Source organism: Motacilla alba, chromosome 1A (genome assembly GCF_015832195.1).
Source record: "Motacilla alba alba isolate MOTALB_02 chromosome 1A, Motacilla_alba_V1.0_pri, whole genome shotgun sequence".
Taxonomy (NCBI): Eukaryota; Metazoa; Chordata; class Aves; order Passeriformes; family Motacillidae; genus Motacilla; species Motacilla alba.
Window position 1 is genome coordinate 23,910,225 of NC_052031.1, and position 21,737 is coordinate 23,931,961.

A 21,737-nucleotide genomic window follows, 5' to 3' on the forward strand; every position below is an offset into this window, starting at 1 on the left:
TGCAGGAGTTGTTTAGCCCGGGCCTGCAGGAGTTGTTTAGCCCGGGCCTTGCCGGTGCCGCTGTCCGCAGCGCTGAGGGAGCCGGGGCTGAGCGCAGGCGGCCCGCAGCGTTCGAGGCCCGCAGCACCACCTAGTGCCGCCCGGGCAGCCTTCGGAGAGGAGAGAGAGCGGCTGCTAAAAACTATGGCCGTGCTCTTGATAGGCGGCAATGACTGAAGTGGAAGTAGCAGAATCGGTCCCTCCCCCATTAAGGGGGGCAGGGGGGCTGTAATGTGTCATACAGGCAGTTTCTCATTTTAAAAGTTTATTTAAAGAAAAAAAAATCTAAAACACCTGTATATCACTAGAATACTTTAGTGCACAAAGACAGCATTGGACAGTACCTGGCCAAACTCTGGGGCTGCCCTCGTTTTCAACAGCTCTAGCATAATGAGACATCAAAGTCTAGTAGCAAAATATCCCTGCAACAATCCAAATATAAAACTTTTTGTACAAATATATTTTTCTTTATAGTACGTAATCACTCTTAAAATACATAATTTCCTTAGCAAAAGTTTGCAACAATATTAAAATAAATAAAATATCCTAGAGAACATTCAGTTCCATAATAAAACTGCAAACCAGAGGAGTATAAAAATTAATTTCATTATTAAAGTCTACTTCTGAGAGGTTTCTTCCCCCCCCCCCTTTTTTTTTTTTTTTTCGTTAGGCTAAAGTAAAAAGCATATAAAGATGCCAGACCTGTACAGACTATTACAGGTCCACTGCCAGGAGTCCTACCTTTTGCTAGGTACTGATGTCAGCCTACACTCATCCAATTGTGACAGTGTGCAGGGTCAGGTTAAGAGTCTCCTAGGTTTTAAGAGGAAATACCAATTCTCCCTTAACTGTGGAGACATGTTGATTGGCTTCCAAGACAATATCCTCTCTTCCTTCATTTTCACCTATGCATGTGGCATTTGGCCTTTCCTGCTAAGCTGAAATTACAGTCGCTGCATGGAAAACAAAGAGGAGGAAGTTTTCTGTGTGCCTTGCTGATATTGTCCCTTAATTCAGTTGCAGGAAGTGAATCCACAGAAGTTTTTTACATACTGATTTTTCTATTTTCCTCCCAGATTTGATTTTTTTTCACATTCTTCCTGCTGTCGAGTCCTCTCACCCCAGCAAGAACCTTTCTAAAAGTTTTCTGAAACAATTATGTCAGGCTAGGCAGGTTACTTCTGCTTGCCATCTCGTTTGTATCCAATCAGAGCAGCTTTCCAAAGGAAATCTGGTTTCACCACTGTAAGTGGCAAAACCTCAAAGAATGTGCTAACTTGCACACGATTAACCACAGAAGGGAAGCAATTCCCACATGCTCATGCGGTCGCTTCAGTAAACACCTCCTGGAAGGCTGAATTTGTACATGGTTGAGGCAGGTTCAGAAGTGCTGGTCCTTCATGATGGGGCACTGCTGACCATTCACTCCACAAAGGTCTCTACGCAGCATGTCACAGTCTTGTCTCCTGCACTTCCTCCTCTGTCTCCTCCTGCAAGGCAGTGATTTGGGGTCGGGGTTTCCGTTTGCTGGAGTTTCTGTGGTGTGCTGGCAGCAGCTTCAGGCGCTCAGCGTGACTGATGGCCTGCCTGAAGGAGCTCTTCTCGTTCAGCAGCTTCTGAATGGATTCGTATTGCCTCACTTTGTTGTCCTCGATTACCTGGAGAAACATCACCCCATGAGATGGGCAGTGGTGGTGCTGACAGAATTCAGCTAATGCAACTGATGGAGCAGGGAAGAGACATGAAGACATGGCAAACATCTTCTAACAGAAAAGGCCCAATCTACAATTTCTAATTTCTAGTTTGCAGTTTCTCATTAAAACCACAAAAACATGCATTAAAATTTGAATATGTGGAAAAGGCGCCTATTGCCCAAATTGCAAAGTGCTGCTGCACTGGCTGGTTTCTCATTGTGACTTGGTTTTACCTCTGAGTTCATTTATTGAGGTCTCCCAGTACCTTGGCATTTCCCTGGCACTGCTAGACCGCCCAGTTAAGTGTTAATTTTTCTATCACAAGCAGAGAGAGAAGGCTGCCAGCAAGGTGCCAGCCTTTCTTTGCTCTCTTCTCACTAAACAAGGAAGCACTGCTCACCTCTGTTTGAAGGAGACAGCAAGTTTACCCTGTAGGGTTGTGCCAGTCTCCCTGTCAGGCAGGAGCCAAGGCAAAATCAGGCTCCTTCACTGGCACTGCAATGTCAGCACAGCTCTGGTAAGGGCACAGGTCTGACTGAAGAGAACTTTTAACTTCTCTGTTGCTAAAATGTGGTCTGGAGGGTGGAAGCCTTTTCAGAAGCGAGGCTGCCTGCCTGCTGAGGGCGAGGCTGAGTCCAGCACACACCGAGGAGCAGCTCATCCAAAAGGATGCACAACCTGCCGGCTGACTAGCCTGCTTTAACTCCAGGCACTGTTCCTCCTGCTGTGCTAATGCACCCAATCAAATAGACATGAAAACCGTGTTTCACTCTGCTCATAAAATTTAGATGCCCTCTCATAGAAGAGTGAAAAAGAGTGAAAAAAAAATACAGAAAGAACCTTATTTTTAAGAACAATTTACATAACTTGCTTTTTCTTTACTAACCATTTTTATGTAACAAAGGGAATACCCCAGGACTCCAGTAATTTTTCCCCTTGATTACACATGAAAGGAATATTTACATGGCTTGTTGAAAGAAACCAGCAATTCTGATCATCACATACTAGGAAACTCCTCTTCCCCAGGCAGCCTCCTATTGCTCAAGTGCAGCTGATTCTGCATTTGCAATTATAAAACTGTGAGATGCTGAGATTTTTCTGAATCTCCTGAGCCAATCAAAAATATAACGCTCCTGGATCAGGAGCTGGATAACCTACACAACTTTCCTTCTGGTTGAAACTTTCCTTCTTGCTCCTCCAGAACATGACCCAGCTCATCTGAGCACAGACATCTGTCACAGATCAGGTGAAGGAGCAAACAGGAGCCTGCTGCAGTTTTGCCAGTGGGTAGGTTGCTCAACTGCCCTGAATGACCCCCATCAATCCAGAAAACATCATTTCCACTTGGTGTTTTGCGTGTTCATCAAATGTGGTGGGAGAGCAGTAAGTGAGCTACAAGAAATGCTCACCAAAAATCTCTGGCACTCCAGCATCGCCTCCAGCCTGTGCTCGGAGAGTATCACCGTGCAGTTGGCAAACGCGTGCTTCAGGGTCTTCCTGATCACTTGGGAAGTTCTGAAAGGCAAACAGACAATGCAATGTGCATGCCCATAACCGCACAGGCCCATAACACACACATCCAACAGCCTGGCTGTGGGTGGTAGAGCTTCACTCAGGGACACAGCTCTGCAGTGCCTCAGCTGCATCTCGGCTGCCAAAGTACCTATCAGCCATAGAGTAAAGGCTGTAACCAGGTTTCCCTGACCCCCTGCACAGAATTACCAACATGCATTACTGAAATCAGGTTTAGTAACAGGCCAGAGAAGTTACAAAAGAACTCTTTAGATGGTGCTGCCTCATGGGTTTTCTTATTCCATATTAGAAAGCAGAACAAATGAACAAAACATACACAGGGTCCAGGTGAGCACTTGGTTCATCCAGCAGCAAGATTTTAGCTTTGCTGAGAACTGACCGGGCCAGGCACATCAGCTGTTTGTGGCCATGACTGAGGACGCAGCCTCCATCCACAAGAACAAAATCAAGCTTGCCTGGAAATTGCTCTATTACGGATTTCAGCCCAACCTGCCAGAAAAAAAAAGGACACAAAAAGTTGGCAAGACATAATTACTGCTGGCTGTGGTAATCATTTACATCACTGTAAATGCTACGGAAAGTGATTTTTGAAAGGAAAACAGGCCTCTTTGGTTACTAGGAGGTTAAAAGTAAATGACCAAAATTTATATGCTACATTATAGCAACAGAAAATAACCCCAGTCACCATGGCCCCTGTCTCTACAGCTCTGACAGTGTTTCCAGGTGCTCCTTTTGCTGCCCCGAAGTTCTTGTGCATTTTGACTATACTAAAGGCACAAAGGGCTTCCCTCTGGCACTGGTGACAGAGTGTTTAGAGAGGTGCCCATGCCAAGTGAAGCTGCTGCCTTTGGACCAGAAGCAGAGTCCAGCCCAGGAGATGTTCTCTGACTGTTCCTTGCAGTGCTCCTGTTTACTCTCCTTGGGAGATTTACACCTCCAGGCCAAGGTTTCCATCTTCCACAGATCCAAACCAGCTGTGGTCCTTGGCCTTATCAGCAGAGTTTCAAGAGACATTTTCACAAAATATGAAAACTAGGAAATATATGTGAGTTGCATGGCTCTATAAAACACTATAAAAATGTAATGAAACTCCAGAAATTTATAAAGGCCATCTCCCTTGGATTTTTTTCAATATTACTGATCTGCAACTAATTTGCATCCCAGGGAAAACAAAAACTTGGAATTCCTACGTGTTTTCTCTTTGCATGGAAACAATATTAAACTGTGGTGTTGTGTTTCTGAAGAGCTTGTGCTTTAATTTTTATGCTAATTAAGACCAGTATTTTGTTCCTCATTTTCTTTTGAACACACATGGTGTCCATAATGAAATTTTTCATTCAATGGATGGAAAAGGTCCTTTCTTCTTAAAACTGCACAAGGTCTCTCCATGTACCCATAGGGTTCAGACAGCTGACTGCAGGAGAAAGACTTAAGCTCCCAAGTCTGACAGATTCAGGTGCTGAAATATGGGGGCAATAAAAAATGCAACATCAGACAAGGCCTTGTTCTCTGCAATTGATTGGAAGGAGTGTAAAAAGCTGATGCTGATCTCGGGAGGATCCTCTAAATCCTCAGCAGTCAGCATGGGTCTGGAATAAGCTGACAGCTCATTTCTGTGCCGTGCTCCCAAAGTTACACTGACTCACTTCTGAGCCAGACTTCAAGAGCATGAACTTGGTAAACAATCCAATCACTCCTGGTAAAAAGCATTACAGCTCTTTCTTTTTATTTGCTTTGCATTCTTGCTTGTGCAATGAAAACCTCAGTATCAAACACAGATTTGCCCAACTCCTTAATGATAAACACTTCAAAATAATTTTTTTTTCACGACATTGTAAACCAGGTACAGCTCTTTAAAATCCCAAGCTCAATTCAAACACACACTGGAAACAATCCTCCAAAGCAGGAGAGCTTATCTTCTTCAAGAAAGAGGATATTGAGCCACACTAAATTTTTCCTGAGCCTCAGAGAAGCAGAGAAACAGCACTGAGCAGGCTGTTGCCTCAGCTAGGGCTGTCTGAAAAGCTGCTGTCACACCATCTAAACAAAAATGTCATGATATTTTCATTTGACAGTAAATTACTCACAGAACGTGTCTGCTTTCCTCTTTTCCAAATATATGGAAGAAATTAGAAAAACCCAAGAAAGCAAGCAGAGACAGAGTTAACCTCCTGGATGGGAAAGGAGGAAGCTTTCAGATTAAGTCCCACATCTGTAAGCATTTTTTGATACTTGAGACTTGTAATGAAGGAAAGTGGCACCAATGTATGGTTAGGTCTGTATTAATTAGGTCACCTGTACCTTGGGAAGAGGTCCCCACTTTCTGGGCTGCAGCCCTTTCCCTCCTGTAATGCTCACCTGACTTTTCCTGGGCATTACGGCCACCTCTGCAACCCATGAAGCACTGTCAGAGCCAAGAGGTGGCACCTGACAACTGCCATGTGTGGCACTGGTGCAGCATGGAAACAGAACCTGGCCCCTAAGCTTGGGAATTGGAAAAAAGGAATGTTGTTGAAACCTCAGCAAAATATTAGAAGACAACCTTCAGGTTCGGAACTCTAACATTCCATGACTCTTATTTTCCATGGCACAGGAAGCTCCATGACACAAGTAGAACAAAAGCCTGAATGCCTGTCAGAGAGAGCTCCTCTCAGCCGGTTTCCCATTGGCCTGAGAATTGAAATAACTATTTATATAAAACATAATAGATATGGTTTGCAGCACAGCATGACCTTCCCCCTGCACTTGCTTCCTAAGATTCTACATAAATGTAAAATATGCCAGTCATTAGACCTGCACTGCACCCTGCAGCAACCACATCACCAGAGGGAGACAAATAACACTGAACAGCTTTACCTCCTCTGCAACTTTCCATATTTCTTCATCATTCCACTGCCCATAAGGGTCCAAATTCATCCGAAAACTTCCAGAAAATATGAAGACTTTCTGCAAGAAAAAAGACATACAGACACAGATATATAGATAATGTGAACATTGTATAAAGCATTGGAATGTGTGAAGCATACAGACAAAACAATAGCCTTCTGCAATTACCAGATAGCGCTAACTGCAGATTATTAATTTTCTTAAAATACTTTTCAAAAAAAAAAAAGTGATTTTGAAAATGCTTATGTATTAAGATTTTGGCAATTATTTTAATAAAATCTTAGCCAAACTTGTCTGAAAACCAGCAAACACCAGATTTCAGCATTTTTCAGAATAAAACATTTCCTGTTTTTTCATTTTGAAATAAACATTTTAAAACTATTTTTGATTCTTGACTATGTGAAATATATTCAAACATACCAAAAGAAAAATTATCAACCTAAAATGTGTGTTTCCACAATTTTGCTTCAAGAGAAAAAAAGATTGCTTATTTGTCAAAATTCAGGGACGTTGTCCTAAGCTGTTCTTCACTGATGAATTTCTTTTATTGATGAATTGTAGCCAAACACACATCTCAGCATCATTCTGTTCCCTGGCATTTCAGCATGTCCCATCTCTAGAGATGTCCTTTCCCTGTCCCGCTGTCACAGGCCTGAGCTGTGACGGCAGGGCTGCAGCAGCCCCAGCCCGCTGGGTGAGCGTTTCCCTGCGGGCTGCCCGGGCTCCCTGCCCTGCCCCGCGCCCACCTCCCGCTGCGGGAGATGAGGAGCCCGCACATTTCCTGCCCTGAGAGCACGCCCTTCTCCAGCTGAAGGTTATTGCTCCATTCTGCTTTCCCCATCAGTTCAGGCAAGCAGATTTCGGCCATCATACCTTAGATACACGTTTTGTAGCTCAAGAAGCAGTGACTCAGACAAAATTAAATATTTGTTGAATCTCTTTTTACACGGGGTGGATTCTGAGAGAAATTAGATTCTTCAAGGGACACTGAGGCTGTACGACATTTAAGAAACTGTTTTTTCTATGCTGTAAGGTACGCCCGCTGTTTGTAGCGGGGAGAACTTGCTCTCAAAGAATTTAAGTGCCTTGTTGAGAAGTATTACCACTTGCCTGCTCTTTCTGTGAACGTACACAACAAATACCAAGGAGAGAAAATTGACACAATTATTTTTCTTTCTAAACAAAGTATTCATTTAGAGAAAACGTGTTGAAATGCCAGTGATTCACAGCCATGTAAGTTCCTGGAGTCTTGGTAGTCAAACACTACCAAAAGCAGAGAAGGACTAGCTGTACCAGCAGAAAATAACAGAGAGAATACACTTAGCCAGTGCTGTCCCAGAGTTTGGCCTGTCTACCACAATTTCCATCTAACCCAGCCTGGGAACTTGGCATTCTTTCATCAGATTTCAAAGTGATTTATACACGCATTTATATTAATCATTTAATTATGATTAATTAAAAGTGTAAACATTGCAGAGGAAAATAAATTACATTAATTAATTTGCTAGATTAAGATATGCATGCTATTGCCAACGTATTTGGTGTAAAAGAGAAGGAAACAACTAATTCAAGAAACCAGAGGAGAAAAGCTACTGCACTGTGGTGCTGTGCACTGAATGAGGTGGATTTAAGTGTAATGATGCCTTCAACACGTGGCAAACAACACACTGACAGAGCTGCAGAACCACACTCAGCTAAAAATTAATCACTGAATTAATTTTTGTAGATCCAACAGTGAAAGAGTAGACTCTTTTCCTTATAATTGTTATTGCTAATACCAGTGAAAGCTTCAGTGAAGCGCAGCACAGTCCTTTTCCCATGCCCTGCACTGGTTAGGTGGTGTGAGTGGGGTGACATATTTGCAGCAGGATTAGGTTCTTCCAAGCAGTGGGTGTGGTGGAAACAGCAGTGCTGTGGAAACAGTGGCAGACGTGGGTTTGCTCACACTGCGAGCCCCATACATTTGGCTAAAGGAATGCATGTTTTCATTTCTCAGTGCTAAAGAATAGTTGACTGAACAAACCAGTTCTAAAGAAGATAGGGCTGAATAACATTCCTGCTGAAGTGCACCAGGCAGAGCAATAAGGGGTACAACTTTCCTCTGAAGCTGCTGCTATTTCTAATAACTGTGCTTTCAAGAAGCAGGGCACTAAAAGCAAGCTATTACCAAAAGCAGGTTTGGTTTTTCATCCCCACAAAGTAAATATTTCATTGTCCTGAATTCTGGTACTTCTCTCTCCATTTCAACACCTCCTTCCTCCCAGCTCATTAGAAACCATATAGGGTTCACTTAAGTAAATACCATATGAGTCACCTGGGCAGTTAAGGGTCTGCTTGAAGAGAAGCAGAAACAAATCTCTCCACATTCTTAAAAGCTTGAAGTCTAAAGTGAAACAAAAACACCCAAAAATGAATATGAAGGACTTACATTGTTCATAAATATGGAAGAAGTAGAAATAAGAAGAGAATTGGAAGAGTGAATGGATGGCTGGGTAGACTGGCAGCAAATCTGGAATAATTTCCTTCTCGGTCACTTGTTCAAATTCCCACAGGATGACAGTGGGTGTGATTATACAACAAACAGTTTCTTAGACCTGACATCCACCCTCAAGCAAAACATTCAGAAACATAAATATGGTCGTGTTTATGTTCTGACCACTCCAAATATTGCAAATCAACCCTTCTGAAGGGCATTAATCCCCATTAGTGGCAACAGCTTCTGTGTATTGGTGTGTGTGGCAAAAAGATTGCTAAGCAATTTATGTGTTATGTGGAGAACCAAGACCCCAGAGTACCTAAGGAAATGCTTAGAGAAGAGTTAAGGATCAGCTGACAAGAGGCTGCTAAGGAGTAAGAGTATCCTGGCTGTGAGTAGCTGCTGCTGCAACCTCAGTGCAGGTCCTCAGCAAGATCCATGGACCCTTCTTCCCACATGCCCCGGGGCTGGAGGACAAATGTAACATCAGCTGGAGCCAGGCAGCAGCTCCATGCGCAGAGAAGTTAGGAGGAACAACAGCATGACCTCCTTGTAACCTCCTCTGCTTTGCCTGTGTTATAGCATCAATATCAGCATGAAGTAAAATCAAGTTACTATGTGAATGCTTTAGCATTAGATGCAAAGTTGGAGGATTTGTTTTCATAGGTGTCCTTTAGGGACTTTACATTGACATAAGAATAAGAGCGTAGAAACAATAAAAACCTGAAAGATTTCTGGGACCATTTCTGTAGCATTCTCCCTTGAAAATGCCAAAACCTCTGCCTCCCATGGAACTTACTGGTAAATACAAGTGCTGTGCCCCTGGCAACACTGAGCCCAGGATGTAGAAAACAACCTGTACAGGGCCCAAAATGAGCATGAGCAGGTGGGGTTGTTGACTAAGGTCCCCAGCTGCTGCGTGCACGGCTCTGATGCAGCAGACACTCCCTGCTGTGGTGATGCTGACTCTTCCCAGGGCCCTGCAGGACCCTCTGTGGGAGAACCTTGGGAAGTGGCCCCACTCAGCAGCTGCACCAGGCAGGAGTGTGCTGGCACACCACAAAGCAGCCATGACCTCCAAAAGTAAGCAGGCCTGAAGGGTATGAGAAATAGTGCTGGAGACAGACAGACAGACAGATAGACAGAGACAGACATACTCAATGAACAGAATGTGACAGCTGCTGAAAAACTGGAACTACAAAGATAAAAGTTGCAAAATTTCACTTATTCAGTAAAATAAAGGAGCAAAACAATTTTTTTTGTCAGTTGGCAGTCCTGCAAACTCTAGAAAACTTGTTCTCCATGTTAAGCCTGATTTTAACTCTCTATGGAATATTTACATGTAGAAAACACCGCAGAAAACATTCCATCCACTAGGATGCATGGAATAACACTAAATAAAACATCAGAAGTCGTCCCCTTCTTCAGAGTTAGCAGCACCTCATGGGTCTCAGGTCTCTCATCACTTGTTTTAACTGGAAATCAACTGCAGGTCTCCTGCTCTCCATTCAAAGACAAATTTCTGAAGGCATGTCCTCAATCTGACTTCATTAAATACTTCAGGATGCAGTCTGCATGAGGACCCACGCAAGAAATCCTTACTGTGTTGAAATCAAATACAGCTGGAAATCCTCACTCTGGAAATGTGGCGGCCAAATACCTGCAGAAGAATCATCAGAAAAGCCTGTCCAGGAAGAAGAGATAATGGGTACAGAAGTACAGCCTGGTGTCAGTGGAGCAAATGTTTTTGGAGAATGACAAACAGCCTGTAGGAGCAGTGTTGGGCAGGCTGTGCTTCAGCAGCACAGCCCTGTGAGAAGCTCTGGCAAGGAACTTCCTTGTGGGTGCTTCCGGAAATATGTTTTATATGATTTAACCCTTCACACCTCTACAAGGCATGACAGCCAGATTTGAGATACTGAAAGACACAAAGGGTTTACCTTTGCTTCTGCTCAGTGTGATCCCTGACCACCCTGCAGGTCATTCCAGCACAGCCTGCATGGAGCAGACAGCAGAGTCTTAGGACTCTGTGTTTACTGTGTGGTTGTGCTTTAGTGAGGTTCCCACAGTGGAAAAGCACTTCTTTTCTACTAAATTGGGAAACTGAGTGTTAAAGAAGAGAAGGAGAGTGTTGGAAAATTTTCAGGAGGAAGCATGCCTCAGGTAGAGCTCCACTCTTCTTTTCTTGGCGAAGCCTCTCCTGGAGACAGTGAATATCCAGGTGTTGCTGTAGGAGAGCCTCCCAGGAAAGGAAAGGCAACTTTTTTTTTTTTTTCCATTCTGAAGCTTTAGGTGAATGGCAAAGAACAAAAGGCTCCCTTTGTTCTGCTGGGAAAGGCAGGGTGGCATATGCAATTTCTCTTTCCTGCTGGGAAAGTGCTGCTGAAAACTTCATTTTGTTCTGAATGTGGGAACTTTTGAGGCATAATGTGCAGTTCTTTGCCAAGGCTTTGGGACAAGTGCTGTGAGCTGAAGCATGCAAACAGGCTAGTAACTCTCATGACCTTACAGAGAATGGAGGGCTGGGATTATTTGGCATTGATCCATGTATCAGGGACTTCCAAATGTGAACTAAATGTGTAATTTTAACAAGGAACTAACAATGCACCTCACTAGCAGAAGGGCGAGTTATGTGCTCATGTAATAAATGTCTCTTGCATTTTGCTAATGGCTGCAGAATGATATTTTCTATACCATTAGTGACTCTATAGTGAGTGCCCAGCTATGAGAATTATCTCTCCTATTTTCACTGGGATGAGGCTACTTGTTACCAAGCAATCAGACTTCTTCTCAGTCCATGCATTCCCAAGGACAGCTGGAGATGGAATACAGAAATTCTGGTGGGCACCCACAGCCCAAAGGGCAAAAGGCTGAGAACAAAAAGATGACTATGAGAGAGATAAGGAAGCCCTTGCAATAAAGAAATTTATACTTGGCTGTATAGGAAAATTTTCCAGTGCAGACATACCTTACTGGTAAAAGCATCCTTCATCCTGTACAGCCATGCCTCAGAAGACAGCTGTATAACATACCTGTCCTCCAAACTGAATACAAGCAGCTGCACATGCAATTCACTGTGCAGCTGCCTTGATCTGAATGGGGGATCTGAATTTTTTTCAGATTTAAATGGGGGATCTGAATTTTTTCATACTCACAAGCAACAATCACTCTGCAAAACTGAACCAGCTGTAATAAAGAAATAAAAGTTTAAAGGAATAGATAGATATGAAAATGTTGAAGAGAGGACAGAAGTGGTGACAAGAGGTCAGTTATCAAATGGCAGCTTGCCAAGCAAGCCTCAGCTCTGCAGGCAGTGTGTGACTGACAGAGCTCAGGTAAGAAATGAATGCAACCCATGGACTCAACATCGCTCTGTTAGGCTTGGTTTGTTAAGGGTGCAACATGGCAGGGAAGAAAGGGTCTGTTCTGACAAGGTCAAAGTGCTAAAAAGTTGCTGCCTCTAGAAGATTTCAGAGTATGAAATGCACAAAGAGAAGAGATTTATGCCTGCTTTGTATGCCTACTCTAAATAAATGGCACTTGGGCTACTATGGAATAACATATTTGAAAGGGAAGCAGTAAAAACTGATCATCCCATAGAAAAATTGAATTCTGAGTCCTCCTTGTGTTGGCAAAATCAAGGCCATTTTTCTTCCAGCATGAATATTTCAGTGTCTTTTAACAGTGACCCAAACTGTAAAACTTGGGGCATTTTTATGTTTAACTGCCTGGCTGTCCCAGAGTCTCTCCAACTATTTTAAAGTGCCTCATGTAGTCACTGCAACAACAGCTTTATACTACACACACAATCACCAGCTTTCTAAGACAAAAACCAACTTTCTCAGATGGGAAACTATCAGGGAACAAATGAAATCTTTACAGCAACAAGATGGAAACAGCTTTACTGTGGGGACAGGATGGGGGAATTGCACCATTAGGATTTGACAGCTAACATTTAAAAGGGCTTGGTCAGCCCACTCCTTCGTGGATGTGTCAAAGAGGAGATCGTCCAAGGTGGCTGAGGATCAAACCATATTTTTCAGTCTCTGGGGCTAGTAGCCACCCTCAAGGATGGGTGGATGGCTAAAGTCAGGGCAGGCTGCAAGGCCCCTCACAGTGTGGCCGGCTGATCTGCAGTCAGCCTCCCACTGCCGCCTGATACAACGAGTGACTCATTGGTAAGATTGCATTCAAGGGTTACTTGAGTTAGTCTGCCACAGTCACAGGGTTTCCAAAGGAATTGATACTGTCATGGAGGAGATTGTGTATGTTTGGAAACTGAAGAACTGTCTGATGTATAAATGTCAAAGAAGAGATGGTCAATATGTGTTACTCACGTATCAGTATTGTTGGTAAGGATAGACACCAAAAGTACAAAGGAGTTAAAATTCTGCAGTCCATTCCATCAATTTCCATTTGTACCCTTACAGTGAGCAATCCCATTTTAGTGTTACTGTATGCAGACAATAATGTTCATTTTTCAGACAGATAATCCAGAGCTGTAACTGATACAAGATGCTGTCCAGTGGCAGGAACATTGGCAAGAGGCTCAGAAGCCCTAGGTTTACATGCTTGCTACCAGTCTGCCAGGTAACACACAATGTGCAGTGTCCACATCTTAACCATATGTGAAGTAGAGCTTCAGAAAACAGTAGCTGAGAACACTGATTGTATTTTTTATTTTATTCAGGTGGCACTATCTTATCATGATTCAAAATGCAAACTGTCTCAGAGAGGCAGGCATAAGCAGGCTAGAAACACTTCTGTTTGAGTGTGCTGTACCTTCCCATTTCTAGGAGAGTTCTTGTGGGAGTGGCAGAGAAACCCTAAAAATGCAAAGTTTGCTGTGAAGCATTGCATCCTTCCACCCATCCATGCCACCTACCTTTTCACAAAATCTGTGTTTTGTTTGTTTCTCAGCATACAATAACAAACATCTTAAAAGCATACACATACATAAAGATACAGAACCAATGAAAATGAAGGCACAAAAGTATTCAGTAATCTCATTACCTGAGGAATCACTCCAAATGCTTTTCTCCATTGCTGCACGCTGACTGTGTTCCAGGAGACTCCATCAATCTGGATATCCCCTTCTGTATTCAGCAGTCTTAAAAAGGCAAAAAGTAAAGTGCTTTTTCCTGAACCTGTTCTTCCTAAAAGGCCCACCTGCAATGTAAATCATACAAGCAAACATTTAATACTCTTTACATAATAATCACAGACTAAGGCAAAAACCTTAAGAGGCCTCAGAAGTGAAGAAGAGTCCAGATGAATCTCAATGGGATAGCAAATGTCACTAATGTGGGAATGATAAAAGCCTACAGCAAGGATGGAATCAAGCACTGGGGAGACTCTTCTTCATTTTTTTTAGAATTAACTGGATGAAAAATCTTTTAGCCTACTCTTAGCTGAAGGACAGAAATTTGCTTGTCTATCATCTTGAACTGATCAGCCCAGCTCTTTGTGCCTTTTCCCTTCACTTTGCCATGAAGCCCTCATCAGCAAAATCACATCCAGAAACCAAAAATTAAGTAGGGAGTGCATTTGGATCACCCTAGTAAGATTTTCCCTTCTCATATGATTGAAAATAAAGGGCCTAACTCTGATTAGTGGGGTAGCTAGAGGCAGAGGCAGTGGTTACAGCAGACATCATCCCATTGGACACTTTTAAGCATCCGTGCAAGTCCTCAACCTGCCCAGTTGATGCTGATTTTCCTTATCTCTAGGATGTGAAGAAACATAGTAATATAGGTTTTGGGGTTTTTTAAAAGTTGTATTTCCCTTGTAGGGGAGCCAACCTATTGCCAGAAAAAGCAAATACCTACAGTAACCACCAACTAACTGCAAAATGCTGCTTTTCCAACAGCTGGGTTTACACAGCTAGCAATGTCCTGAGTGTGGGCTGCTTTTGTAGTGTGACCATACTGAAAAATGACTGAAGGCTTGTAGTGCATGGGGCTACATCTGGCTGGTGACTGCCATGAGCAGTACTCCTCAGGCTCAGTCCTGGGGACGGCTCTCTTCCACACATTCATTCAGCAATGATCTGGATGCAGGAGTCAAATGCACCATTAGAAAAGCTGATGATGATACCAAAATGGGAAATGTTGTTGACTCTCTTGAGGACATGAGGCCTTGCAGAGAAATCTAGATAGTTTGGAACACTCAGCAGTATTTAATTGCAATTTGACAAGTCCAATTGTCAGATTCTGCACCTGGGATGGAGCAATGCCAGGCACAAGTATAAACTGGGAGAGGAGTGGCTGCAGAGCAGCCCTGCAGAGAGAGATCTGAGGGGGCTGGCTGCCAGCAGGATCAACGTGAGTCAGCTCTGTGTGCCCAGGCAGCCAAGAGGCCAAACTCCATCCTGGGCTGATCAACACAGCATCAGCACCAGCTGGGCAAAAGGGGTGATTGATTATCCCACTCTATTTAGCTTTGGAGCAGCCTCACTGGGAGTTTGTGTGCAGTTCTGGGCTCCACAGTTTAAGAAGGATGTGCAGGTGAGTGAATGCATCCAGAGGAGGGCAACAAAGCTGGTGAAAGGGCTTAAGGGAATGTCCTGCGATGAGTGGACAGGAACATAGGCTTTTCTCATTTGGAGAGGAGGCTGAGGGGTAACTGATCTCTTATCCCTGGGATCCAGCGAGAGAACATGTGGAAAGGGTTTAAAGCTGCACCAGAGAGGTTCAGACTAGACATTGGGAAGCATTTCTTTACTAAGATGGTGGTTAAACACTGGAACAGGCTTCCTAGAGAGGTGATCGATGCCCAAAGACTTTAAGTCTTAAAGGCCCTTTAACTTCTGGACAGATATTAAGTGGTAAGGCAGTGGGACTAGATGATTATTCTGTTCCATTCCATCCCTCAGCAGAGGAGAAATCCTGTTTCCTTCTTGGTGTACTACCTATGCAGTAGAGACAAATTCTTTCTAGTTTGCAGAGCAGCTGAGTCCAGGGTTGATCACCAAACTTGAATCACAGCCCTTGAGAAAAGGATTTTTGTTTTTACTGTTTCCCCCCCTCTCTGTACAGTGCGAAAGTGTCTTTCATTTTCCTTACTCCACTGCTTCAAGGAATCTTCCAGGAAGTAAATCTACCAGGCTGCAGCAACACCTGCATCTCAACGTTCCAGGAATCACAGGTATCTCTCTTTCAAAGGCAGAGTGCCTTCAGGATGGTGCTACAGGAAGTCAGAACTCTGGGTTCAAAATGTTGGTGCTCTCAGACTTAGTAGATGAAACATTCAGTTCGTGTAAACCCAGACAAAGCTACCAAACCTGGCAAAGACTGGTGCTGTCCAAATTAGGAGTGAATATGTGCCTCATGTCAAGGCCAGGGAGCTGTCACTGAACCTGTTTTCTCATTTCCATGGGGCAGTTAAAATCTCCTCTTCCTCTGTATGCCTTCAGCTCAGGAAATCACTAACTAGCCTTTCTTCCCATTCCACCAAGGATGGGCATTTAGCATGAACTTGAAGCAAAGTGTTAAACTTCTACCTAAAGTTTAGATAGCCCCAAACACACGTGAAGATTGGAGAGGTTGGTCAATCCTGTAAAGAATAGAGCTATTTATGATCTGCAGTACAATAATTCAGGGTGGTGTAGAGCCCTCATGGAAGGTGAGATGGCACCTCCACCCTCCAGCCGCGCCACCAGCGGTGCATTACCCTTGGCACGGCTGCCCGTATTCTTCTGTGCCCTGCCCCATCGGGTCAGGCTGTCCCCAGCACCTGCACTCACCAGCAAGCTTCCCTCTCCACAGCAGCAGAATTTCAGGCACAGGAATACAGCTTGGGAAACTGTTGCACGTGTATTTTATCCTAAGTCATTTCTATTCTTCAGTTAGTTTAGAAGATATTTTGTTCTGCAACAGTTTCATTTAGGAAATTGTACAGGACTCAAAATCCTCTTTAGTCATCAAATAGGTTTATGACTATTTTATAATTAAGCTTAATAGAAGTCATAAAAAACCACAATAAAATGGTGTCTTACCCTCTGCCCTGAACTTATTGAAAAGGAAATGTTTTCCAGTACAGCAGCTCCACCTTCACTGTATTTGGCTGTAAGGTCTTTCACAGTCATTTGGCCCCCAGATGGCCAGTTCTTCTCTTCTTTCACGTGCCTGTTTTCAATTACAAGGGCATCTGAAAACTGATTATTCTTCTGTGGCTTGATGCTTTTTGTCTCTTCTGTTGGCATGTCAATGAATTTAAATATTCGTCCGACAGACCGCATCTGCAAATCAAAACAAACGGTGTTCTAATTGTAATTCATACTAAACTATCAAAACAAATGAAATTAAATTGTTCCTAATTCCTAGGCAGAACAGTGAATCTTTTTTTCTGTGTAAGCTACTGTCATGAGTAACTCAAAACTTTATTGTACTATGATATAATGTTCAAAGGTAGGCTGATTCTCTTCTAGAGCTCTGGATTCCATTGCACCTGTACTACTGACTTTGGTCCAACATGTGATTCCTCTTGCTTCCTTTTTAAATGGACATAGTAGCTCTTTCTACTTTAAAAATTATATTTTGAAAAGTGACTGCTTGTATCTAGGAAAACGAAGTATAATCATAAAGACAACATGGGTCACTTAAACTCTTTCCTATAGGAAGGTATGGGGTTGCCCAAAACCTGAAGTTCTTTGAATGATGACTGATCTCCAAAGATCAGTAGATTGCATGGGATTTGGAAAATGCAAAGCAGTAGCATTAAGTAAAAAAGGAACAATCATTAAACAGTAACATTTGAGTACTTATGAGTAATTATAGTTTAAAAAAAAAGTAGGAAGTTCCATGATAATGAATTTTTTATCAGTAATTATATGCATTAGGTGAAATAATAAAGTCTTGTAGTTCATGAACTTTAGACCGAGGTTGCTGGTAGCAGTCTTTGTGCATTTTCAAAGGAGCATGGGACTAGAAAGGATCCTCTTGATCTTTTTATTAAATGGGTCAAGGGTCAATGAATAATTAATCTCCTTCACTACAACTTCACTGCTCAGGTGGTCAGGAAACATATTTTTTGCTTTATGGACAAGTTTACTGTTATAACTTTTTTATTTTTAAAATCTAAAGAGCTCATTTTGCTAGCTGCTTTCCCCATTCATTTATGGAGGGACACCTTAGATCCTATCACCCTTTGTTCTCCAGGACTAAAGAAAATCCAGGTTTAAGCCTCTTTCTTAATACATGTTCTCCAAACTCCCAAGTTCAAATCAAGCTTTCCTGTCTGACCAGAATGCACAGCATTTTGTGTTTTACAAAGGACATTATACAAATGCATTGTTGCTTCCCAGTCTATACTAGGAATATTTGCATTAACACATGCTGGGTTCATACACTATTTCCTTCACAGTCACATCTTACAGTCAGCCTTTGAGTGAGGGGAGGACAGCCAAGCTTTCCTCCATTTTAGCCATTTCTAACCAAGATCCTCATTTACAACTGTGGTTATTCTTAGCAGTCCCTAAATCCAAGCCTTTGCTCTTTTGTTACTGAAATCTATTTAATATCTGCCATTTGAGGTCACCTAATACATTTAAACTCCCAGGTTCCTTTGCACCAACACCGCTTTTCACCTTTGTGTTGTTGTGGGATTTCTTCAACATTCTTTTACTTTGTTGAGAGCATTTAAAAAAGATTAAAATGAGCTCAGTCAGCAATCTAATCCTTGTTGAGTAGCCTCCCTACAGGTTAATACTTACAGCTTAATGACATTTCCTTTCTGACCAACTCATTAACTAGTTTAGAGTTCTTGTAATAATCCTGATACCCTTCATTTATATAATTCCTGTAACAGAGCCACAATCAATGCTTTCCTGGAGGCAAATGAGATATATTACATTACTTGTGTCTGGAAAATAAGTCATCACTCACAGTTATGAGGATAGTGTGCTGCAACACTAATGTCAGCAAACCTAAGTAACTCTAATCTAAAAGCACCATATTTTTAACTCATTCTTAAAAATAGTTTCTGAAGACTGTTGCTCTCACACTAACAAACTGATGGTGGTATCAATGACTTCTCATTTCTCCTTCTCAACAAAAAATTGACAGTTGTTATTTTATCACATGCCACCACCACTGCCTGCTTTTTTATTTATTTGAAGTGGCCATTATAAGATTTCCAGCTTCTTGACCAGTTCTTCCTCAACACTTGGAGGTGAGGTCTGCTCTACCTGATATGGATGGCATTGTTCCAGTCTGGTTGCACATGTTTGAGTGAAATGTCCAGCTGCAGAGCCAAATCACCCCTAGCTGAAGATTCTGATTTTAGATGGACTGACTCACAGCTGGTCACAGGTGTGTGTCCTTCCACAAACTGTACAATTTAGGGAAACCAGGATTCTAGCTGGTTTGCATGTAATTCCCACATCAAATATTATAAATCCCATTTTTACCTTCTATTCCACGTTTAAATCCACAGATTAAACACTGCTTTTTTAGTGAAAATTAAGAGCAAGTATTTATCCAGCTTTTGAGCCATTTGCAAGCCTAACTCTGATTTTTTTCAAGTTTTTCTTCCCTATCTGCTTCTTGATCTCCAGCTCATAGCTTGTTTGTAACATTAAGGTCTAATCTCTACAGGCTGTAATTCCTAACATACTGTCAGAGAATGTCATTCATGCTGGCAGTCCTAGAGTCTTCAAAATGTCCTATTTTTCTCCTGTTCAGGAAACAAGTTTCAGCTCCTTACTTTAAGAAGACATGACTTCCCTTTACATTCAGGTACCTAAGTGCCCCAGTCCAACTAATGAATTCATTAGATTCCTTCTTTTATGAAAGCTTGTACCTGTAAACAGCATTTGTTCTCTAATTGTATTCTCAAAAATAGATTTCTGTTTAGTGGTATCATGGAAAACCCTTTGTATATATTTGTTTTTCTGCTTTTATATTCTTTCTGAAAAGCGCTTCTACTTGACATATTAGATCCAATTACTTTTTGCTCTTCAATACCAATTGAAATGCTGTTAGGCAGATTTTCTATGTGCAAGCAAATGCAAGGGAATACTGGGATCACAGTTTATATCTCAGCATCTTGAAACACAATTGAGACAGAAGTTCTAAAAAGCATGCTAACACACAAGCCTATCAATTCTTATTTCCATCTGAACCACTGTGCAAGTTGGAAAAGCATGGTCATCATCATGTTCATGTGTATATGCCAGTCCTTTTTGGTGATACAAACAGGAAGACCTGGGATCAGGCTGACAATTTTCTCCCCATCTGTCAATAGTAAATCCCACAATGAGAACCATGCAGTTATTTTAATTGGTGTTGGATGGTACCTTTGCTTTCAGAAGTCTTAGCTTTATAGAAATATAGCCATTTTAGAAAGGCAGATCTTTCTTGGCTTCATCAAGAGCTGTGAATGTTTGTATGGGCAGAGATTCCCCATAAGTGCCCAAGAGGCCATACCACTACACACTGTCGGTCTGCTGTGAAGCCAGCTGGGTGAAAAGCTCTTCTCTACAAAAGATTTCATCCCAATGTCCAAGCTCCCCTCACAGACTTATCAGTTATGTATTTTAGACAGTTTGATAATTTTAAATCAATTCTGAATTCCTTGTTCTATAGCTTGAACTGTGATTTAAATCTGGGCAGAATGTAGCATGCCAGGAACATTTGACAAAAATATCCATTCTTCCTTTCACAAGTAGAAATGTTCTGTCATTCATAATGACAGGTATAGGATCGGTGACAGCAAGTTTCTTATCCATTATTCCCATCAGTACTGTGCCAGCTATCTTCATGTTCTTTAACTAGTACTTTTGAATTTTACTAGTACTTTGAAAGGGGTATATTTACTATTTTCATCCCTAAATCTATAGCATAGTACACTATTTTTAGCCTTGCCAAACTGAGATTTTAATAACACTGCAGATTCTTTTATTTATCTCCTCATTAATATCACTTAAACTCTTCTTAACTTTGAATAATTATATAATTCATATTTCCAGAAGGTAGACGAAGTAATTCTTTTACAAGTAAGCTAATAGAATTAATTTAATCAGGCTCTGTGTTATCTTCAACTAAAAAGAGAGCAGTCACCCTTTCCAGACCAGACACACACAGTATTCAGTGGCTGTGTTGCCAGACATCACCTGCTCACAAAAACTGCTTGGAAAGTGCACTGTGCAACTGAGGGATCTGTGAGAGATTGGTCCAATGTTCATGTAAAAAATCTTGTGCATTAAGTCACTGCCAAAACTGGTTCTGTTGGCAGAACATATGGTTTTGCTGAGGTTCCACATCATCTGCTATTACATATTGGGTGCACTTATAGGATGTATACTTCTCTTCTAAACTGCAAAAAATTAAGTACCTAGCTCATTTAAAACCTTTACAGATTTTTTTTTCTCTTTTTTACGCTGCTGTGCAGGCAGGCAGAAAAGAGAATGTTCTAAAGATTTTTTCTTTATTATATTCCTGTCCAGAAGACCAACACCTCACTTTGAAGACTGCCATTCTGATGCAGATTTTATAGTATTTACTCAAACTTGTGTTTAATGTTCTCAGATTTTCTGCCAACAGTAGTAAAAACTATATTAAGATCATGTCCTAGATTTAAAAAAAAAAAAAAATCTGTAGAAGCACCATTCTTTTTCACAGGTGTACTTTTAAGTTTGGTCCTTTTCTTTACCCTGTGTTACTTTAATTCTTCAGCATCCCTGATGTACAGGGTGAGGCACTGTGAGGTTTAGCAAGTTGGGTTTTAATATCTCCTTGGGAGATTCTTTTTGTATCTCCTTATATAAGTAATCTTGGCAACAGTAAAAGCATGGCATTTTCTCTTTCCCTGCTAAAAGGAACTGTCCTTCACAGCTGAAACACTGCTGCTGCAGGATATACATCAGTGAAAGAAGAGGTTAGAAAGCATTAAAATAACCCCCTGGGACTAGCTAATGCTTATCTATGAGAGCAGCACTTACTGAAAAAAAAATTATTTTCTATTTCCTTATGAAGGAAAAAAATTCAAAACACTACAAGACTGCCTAGAAGGATAGGAAGAAAAAGACTGAAAACCAACTAAAGGAATATTAGCAGAAGTTATGGAAGTGAAACAATAAATCTAGCCCAATTTGTCGCATTAAATGAAGC

General features: G+C 41.8%; 1 protein-coding gene across 3 annotated transcripts in view; it reads right to left on the reverse strand.

Moving 5' to 3' along the window:
* Positions 1-338: 338 nt before the first annotated feature.
* CFTR (CF transmembrane conductance regulator) overlaps positions 339-21,737 on the reverse strand; it is an 87,077-nt gene continuing 65,678 nt past the window's right edge. For all 3 annotated transcript variants that reach the window (XM_038154893.1, XM_038154892.1, XM_038154891.1), the window contains 6 exons: positions 16,625-16,867; positions 13,642-13,797; positions 6,123-6,212; positions 3,583-3,755; positions 3,143-3,248; positions 339-1,697 (listed from right to left, as the gene is read on the reverse strand). In XM_038154893.1, the coding sequence (XP_038010821.1) occupies positions 1,491-1,697; positions 3,143-3,248; positions 3,583-3,755; positions 6,123-6,212; positions 13,642-13,797; positions 16,625-16,867 (975 nt within the window). In that variant the 3' untranslated portion in view covers positions 339-1,490. The remainder of the gene's footprint in view (positions 1,698-3,142; positions 3,249-3,582; positions 3,756-6,122; positions 6,213-13,641; positions 13,798-16,624; positions 16,868-21,737) is intronic.